The sequence below is a fragment of the Pollachius pollachius genome (assembly GCF_949987615.1).
Source record: "Pollachius pollachius genome assembly, chromosome: 11".
Taxonomy (NCBI): domain Eukaryota; kingdom Metazoa; phylum Chordata; class Actinopteri; order Gadiformes; family Gadidae; genus Pollachius; species Pollachius pollachius.
The window spans coordinates 16,405,821-16,413,320 of NC_136944.1; the positions used below are offsets into that span (position 1 = coordinate 16,405,821).

General features: G+C 52.7%; 1 protein-coding gene across 2 annotated transcripts in view; it reads right to left on the reverse strand.

Moving 5' to 3' along the window:
- Positions 1-850: 850 nt before the first annotated feature.
- olfm2a (olfactomedin 2a) overlaps positions 851-7,500 on the reverse strand; it is a gene marked incomplete at both ends in the record, with an annotated part of 27,929 nt that continues 21,279 nt past the window's right edge. For both annotated transcript variants that reach the window (XM_079747111.1, XM_079747110.1), the window contains 3 exons: positions 851-1,525; positions 4,885-4,991; positions 5,882-6,101. In XM_079747111.1, the coding sequence (XP_079603237.1) occupies positions 851-1,525; positions 4,885-4,991; positions 5,882-6,101 (1,002 nt within the window). The remainder of the gene's footprint in view (positions 1,526-4,884; positions 4,992-5,881; positions 6,102-7,500) is intronic.

A 7,500-nucleotide genomic window follows, 5' to 3' on the forward strand; every position in this document is an offset into this window, starting at 1 on the left:
CAATAAAACAGCTCACTTTAAATCACACTGTTTTGGGCCTGATGCCACATATTGTTTCATCTATTTTAGCTTTTTACCAATCTAGCTTTTTACCAATTTATCCACCTTTTAAAACACCCACCCAGACAAGTACAAACTAATTGTATTGACTGAAACCCCTCCCACACAATCACCTAAAAAAACAACACGATTAAACCTATAGTACCTCTCGTTCCTTATTTTTCCTGCTAGCGCTTATAAGAGTGGAATGCTGCCGATAAACGTGTGTAACCCAGATGGCTCGTTTGCATCGCATACGGGAGGTAAAGAACGACACGATGGGAAATGGTAAAGGTCAATATTTATTTTTTCATCACAAATAAAAAGAACCATGCTTACTCATCACAGAAAGAAACTAAAGAGAAGCGATCAGTCCTTATATCTTTACCCACCTCGCTGTCGAGTGTGTGTGTGTGCGTGTGTATGTCTCTGTGCGTGCGTGTGTGTGTGTCGGTGTGTGTGTGTGTTGTTGTTTTTATCCGTGTGTGTCTGTTACTTTCAGAAGGTGAATTATAGCACTCTATGAAGTTTGAAATGTAATAAAAAAAGTCCAAGCCTCTGTCCCCACAACAACAAGACAAACAACACCCCAGCCCAACCTGCCCCCCCCCCCCACCCCCCGGACCAAACACAGACCACCCCAACAGCCAACCAGCCAACCAATCACAGCCAGTCCCCCCGCACTCGACCCACCTCCCCAGCTTCCAGCAACAACAAAAAAAAGAATCACAGCATTTCCTCCGTGCGCGTCGGCCCTTCCTCCCCCCTCCCCCTCACCCCCTCACCCTCCCACAACCCCCCCATCACTCCCTCAGTCCCCGGACGTCTTGATGACCTGGAACAGGGTGACGTTGTACAGCACCTGGTGTCCGTTATTCCAGGTGTACAAGACCCTCTCCCGGGGGTTGTAGTCCATCATGGAGATGTGGGAGTACTGGTTGTGGAAGGGGATATCCGTGTACTCGTACGTGGACGTGTTGGTGTAGTACGCAAAGTAGATCTTGGCGCCGGCCAGGTGGGAGTTGGTGACGTACAGCGTGCCGCAGATCATGAAGGACTCGCCCGCGCTGCGCTTGGGGAAGCCCGTGTCCCAGCTCTGCAGCACCTCCAGGCTCTGGGGCTCCAGCCGGCTGATGACGATGTTGCCCGCGTTGGGGATGGTGGTGTACACGGCCCACAGGCCGTTCTCGTCCGCCATCAGGTCGATGTCGGACGAGCCGCCCCAGGAGTAGGGGAAGGTGTTGTTGTAGCCGGCGCCGCTCAGGCTGCGCTGCACCAGGACGCTGCGGGAGCGGAAGTGGTACTTGATGACGATGTTGCTCTGGTACTTGTTGTAGAACAGGGAGCCGTTGAACACCACGTGGCCCGTGCCCGCCCAGGGGTGGGGCAGCAGGTGCTGCACGAAGTTCTGGCCCTTGGTGAAGTCGTTCATGGTGCGGTACTCCAGCACGCGCCGGCCCTTGAAGTAGCCGTCCATCGACCACACCTGGGGAAGGGGGGGTCGGGGGGAAGGGGGACGAGAGACATAGGGAAAAACAGAGCGAGACATGAGAGAGAGAGAAAGGCAGAGAACAACGGAGAAAGGACACAGGGCCAGAAGATGGACGACCACACGAGAGACGGAGAGTAAGATAGATAGAGAGAGAGAGAGAGAGAGATACAACAATAGTGTTGTATTGGTCTGCTGCATCTAACGTCTGTTCGTCTATGATCACAGTGCTAGAGTAGTGTGTCTTTATAACCGATGGTGATGCCAATACAATGAAATGCGTGTGTGTGTGTGTGTGCGTGTGTGTGTGCACTCCCTGTAACACTATTGATCCCAGCTGTGGATGTGGGAGGGAAGATTTTGCCCATGGCATCCACTCAACCATTGCCTCTGTTCCTTGCCCTTTCCACTCCACACTTACAGGAAATCAATTCATTTAGCTGCCGTCTCTCTCTCTCTCTCTCTCTCTCTCTCTCTCTCTCTCTCTCCCTCTCTCTCTCTCTCGCTCTCTCTCTCTCTCTCTTGCTTATGCTTTCTCTCTCTTTCCCTCCGGTGCTCTCAGCGGATTGGCCCACTTTCAACTACAGTTCCTCCCCACCTGCTCCTTCCGTAGCTCCACCACCACCACCACCACCATCACCACCACCACCACCACCACCACCACCATCACCACCACCACCACCACCACCACCACCACCATCACCACCACCACCACCATCACCACCGCCACCACCACCATCACCACCGCCACCACCACCATCACCACAACCACCACCACCACCACCGCCACCACCGCCACCACCACCACCACCACCATCACCACCACAACCACCACCACCACCATCACCACCACCGCCACCACCACCGCCACCACCACAACCACCACCACCGCCACCACCACAACCACCACCGCCACCACCACCACCGCCACCACCACAACCACCACCGCCACCACCACCACCGCCACCACCACCACCGCTACCACCACAACCACCACCGCCACCACCACCATCACCACCACCACCACAACCACCACCACCATCACCACAACCACCACCACCACCACCATCACCACCGCACCACCACCACCGCCACCACCACCGCCACCACCACCATCACCACGACCATCACAACCACCACCACCACCACCACCATCACCACCACCACCACAACCACCGCCACCGCCACCACCACCGCCACCGCCACCACCGCCACCACCACCACCACCACCATCACCACCACCACCACCACCACCACCACCACCATCACCACCACCACCACCGCAATTACCACCACCGCCACCACCACCACTGCCACCGCCACCACCAACACCACCACCAGCACCACGACCACCACAACCACCACCGCCACCACCGCCACCACCGCCACTGTCGTTGCCGCATCACAGATACACATTTCAGCTCCTAATTGATTCAATTAAACCGCAGGCAGCACTTTGCATGTTTACTTTCCCCGGAATTCGTCTAAGTGAGCATTGCTAGGACTGTTCCTCTCTCTCTCTCTCTCTCTCTCTCTCTCTCTCTCTCTCTCTCTCTCTCTAATCTCTAACACTCTCTGCTCTCCTTCCCAGGGCTCAGGAAGCACACTTGTTTCCAGTAAGAATCCCAGCAGGGGGAGCGAGGGACAAAAGAGAGTTCTTGGAGCGAGAGAAGCAGAACAGCCTTTGAATCATATAGAAGAAGGGCCGATTATGGAGCATTAAGGTACGGTTTTGTCCCCTACCTGCTAAATGAGTCCCGGGGCCCGAGGCAGCCGGTAACACATGAAGAATGCATTATTTTTCCCCCCCAGTCTCTCTCGCTTTATCTGTCTATCTGTGATCCGCCAGTGGGTGGACGGCGGCGGATGTTTGCGGACGTGGACGGCGTGGGCGGAGCGGCGGTCTATTAACGCGAGCGAGGCGGTGATTGATAAGACGCCCAACGCCACCTCAGCGCTTGAGCTGATTAATGGTGGGAGAGACGGGGGCCGCCGCGTTTCGCTTGACGCAAATGATCTTCGCCGTCGGGGGCTGCTATTTATTCAGCATGGTGCACGCCGTGAGCGGGGAAAATAAAATGGGAAAAGTCTCTTAATAAACGTTTTATTTTTCATCTTCCTGCCCCCCATCACCCCCACCACCCCCACCGTCGACACCACCTCCTGAGGTTTTGCCTCCTTGGCTTTTTCAACTCTGCATAACCAACCCCCCCCATACATCGTCAGCAAAAAGCCATTACTCCATATTCAGGGATCGCAGGGTATCAGTTGCACAGGCATCCCCGTTGTAATTACTCGGACCGTATTAAATACCAAAAAAAGGCTACCCCCCCCCACCCAGCTGGTAGAGAGAGGGGGACGGTCGTTGGAAGATGTGACCGAGTAAAGGTGGGGGATAGAGCGTGGACGGTGATGGGGATGGGGGGGTTTGGGGGCGGGGGGGGGAGGTGAGATGGGAGAGTATCGGAATGAGAGGCCCTATCAATCAGTGACTCAGCTTTCTGCCTCCGTCTCAGCGACGCTCCCTCTGCCCTCCTCCAGTGCTCTCTCTGCCAGCCCTCGCTCAGACTGAGCGGTCAATCAGCCCCACAAATATCACCACGGCGGGGCCTCAAGACAGCCAGGAGGGTGAGAGGTTTCTGCTGTTTTTCACTCTTTAGATTTAGGGTTTAAGTGTATGGAAGGGTATGAGTTCAGTGTGTATTGAAAACGTATAGGTAAAGAGTATTAGGTACAGAGTTAAGTGCATTCTATTTCATCTTGAGTTACTTCCACTTTTTGTTACCTACTGTTATTATTATCATTTGATAAATACGGGAAATATAAGAGCAGGTAGAGGTGAGGCATCTTACTCAAGGATGCCTACAGTTATGATACAGACATTAAGGTACCAACTCCCAATTAAGTGAATGGGTTGTAGTGTCCAGCGTGCATTGAATCGGATGCAACATATAGGTAACGGCCACAGTGTATACGGGACAGGGTTTAGTAGATAGCATATCGTTAGCCTCATAGTATAATTGCCTAAGTCATTATTATAAGGTTCATCTTGTATTCAGCGTCAAAATGCCTAAAAAGTACTCTGATTGGCTTAGGATATATAATAAATGAGGCACAGCGATTCAGCAGCGTTAGGAGACTAGAGTCAGGTTAAATATCACAATTTGGCCAAAATATGACTGAGGCAAGTATGCTATGAGGCTGACGTTATGGCCGGGTGTCAGGCAAGAGTTGTTCAGCACAGAATGTGGCATGAAGTGTAGAAAATGTCAGATCACACAGTGTTCAGTGTACCTTACTCTAACATTGATGCCCATTAAAGGGACGTAGAACCTGGGTTTGAAGGCAGTACTCACTCTGTTGTCTGAACTGGGGATCATTGTGTCCGTCATCCAGGAGCCGAATCGGGAGCCCGAAGCTCGCACTGTGATGGGGTTACTGACACCTGTCAGTTTCCCACAGCCTGCCAGACAAACAGGAGGAGGTGGTGCATCAATGGTCTATTCATGCTGCATAAATATCCATATGACCCCAGCAAGGGGTAGCAAAAAGAATGGTGACAATTTGGTTCAGCGAACGGGATATACGGTTTAGCATTTTGAATATATCAGCAGGGTTCGTATCTAAATCTCAGGACCATGCACCAGGGTATATATTTTGTAGTATCACAGGATTATTTAGTGAGCCTTGGTCTTTCCGCCTGATTCTAATTCACTTCAAGATAAGCAGCGCAGGGAGCTAGATAGGCAGCTGTAAAATCAGCAGACGAGGAAAATGGATTATGTTGGAATAACGTATAATGTATTTACCTCATTCTTCCACAGGGATTTAGCTGAATATATCTCGAGGTAATTTAAGTAAAAACACACACACACATACACACACACACACAAACATGCACATTCATAACCTACAAACACGCACACAAACAACAACAACAGCAACACACATCTTTTTATGACAAACATTCAACCCCCACCACACGTGCAAACACACTCACAACAACAACACCAACAGAAACAGAAAAACACACAAGACCCCATAAGAACGTACATACAAACATACCTACACACACACTCACACCCACAACAAAAGAACACAAACTTTTTCTGTCACACATTTCTTTCAATACACACACACACACACACACACACACACACACACACACACACACACACACACACACATTCATAACACACAAAACACAACCTAAACACCAACAGCCCCAACAGAGCACCATATTCTTCTTACACACACAAAAGACCGACACACACAAACACACACACTACACTACACTACACTACACACACACACGCACACACCCACGACACCCACTATCCCCACCCTGCTCACCCAGCTTCTGCATGCAGGAGTGCAGCCGGGTCTCCAGCAGCAGCACGCGGTGCCGGAGCTCCTCGTAGTCGTAGGCGCCCATCTCCTCCTGGATGGCCATCAGCACCAGGGACAGGTTCCGCACCTCCTCCCGCAGGCGCAGGATCATCTTGGCGTCCGCCTTGTACTGCTCCAGCACGGGCAGCAGGGGGAGCAGCTGGGTCACCTTGTCCTTCAGCTCCTGTTGGGGGGAGCCGCGGCACCAAAGACACGCAGGACATAGACGGAGCGGGGAGGGGGGGGGAGAGTGGGGGAGAGAGAGGGGAAGAGATTAGAACGCCTGGAGGGGGGAGGAATAAAGGATGTGGTGTGATGAGGTCCGAATAGGTCTCTTGTCAGTACCGGGGATTAGTGTGTGTGTGTGTGTGTGTCTGTGTGTGTGTGTGTGTTGCTTGAGGAGTTGACCCAGTGTCAGGTTCTTTGCTTTTTGGGGGGATGGGGAGGAGGAGAGAGGGGGAGGAGGGAGGGTCTGTTTTTCTGAGGGGGGGTTTGGGGTGAACCCTTCACGTCCTACCTGGGGATTTATCACCGTGGGGGGGCTAGCTCCATCCCACAAGAGGGTCCGTGAAGAGCAGGTGTATCAGCACAGCTAAAAAAGGGGCTCTGCCGCCACAGGAGGGGCTGTTTCCTCCTTGTTAAGGTTTTACCGTAAATCTCCTGATGGAGCGTCTCTCTCCCCCCCCCGCGGCGTCGCATCGTAAATCTCATTTTCTCCCCATTTGAGCCGGGGAAATTCTCTCTCGTTAATCTCAGCGGCGTGCTGCCATAGGCGCGCGGGCTGTTTGAGCTGCGTGCATTTATCAGCGGGGCACAGCGCCGGGTGAAATCGCCCGGCGCCCCCCCCCCCCCCCCCCCCCCCCCCCCCCCCCGGTTCCCCCTCTTCCTCTCCCCCCTTCTCTTATTGGATTGCGGATATACATCTGCCCGGAAAGGAAAGAGAAAACTAAGTGGTAGTGAGGGGGGAAGACAGAGGGAGGTGGGGGGGGGGCGGGGGAAGATACCTTTGCGCTCGTTTTCAGTCATCGGTGGCTCTCGGTGGTTGATGAATGGGCTAATTCCATAAATGTCTTAATTTACTTCCATCAGAATGACTTTAATAAAATCTCGCAGCGAGCGGAAACAGAGCCTTTCATTACGGCCTCCTCCGGCGCTGAGCTATGGCCCCGGCGGTGATGCATGCTTAACATTTATCAAGGCATCTTTTAATCAAGGTGTTTTTACGATCTGATATCTCTGAAAGGGTACGAGGATTGCGGGGAGGAGGAGAGAGGGCCGCTGCCGGTGGGTATAAGGTAACGATAGATGGGGATATATGTGGCTGTTAACCAAAAGCAGAGGAGGAGGAGGAGAAGAAAAAAGAAAAAAGAAAAAATATAGATAAACGAATAAAAGGAGAGGAGGAGAGAGGGGGAATGAAGAGGCGGGTGTCGGACCCGCCAAATAGATAACGCACTTTCACCCGCCAAGTCCTGGGGATCTCATGATTCAATGGCACGTGGATGGCATGGAATGACCTCTGAGTCTCACTGCATGGCTCTGAGGGAGAGCTGCAAATGACGGTGCGCGCGCGTGTCTGTGTG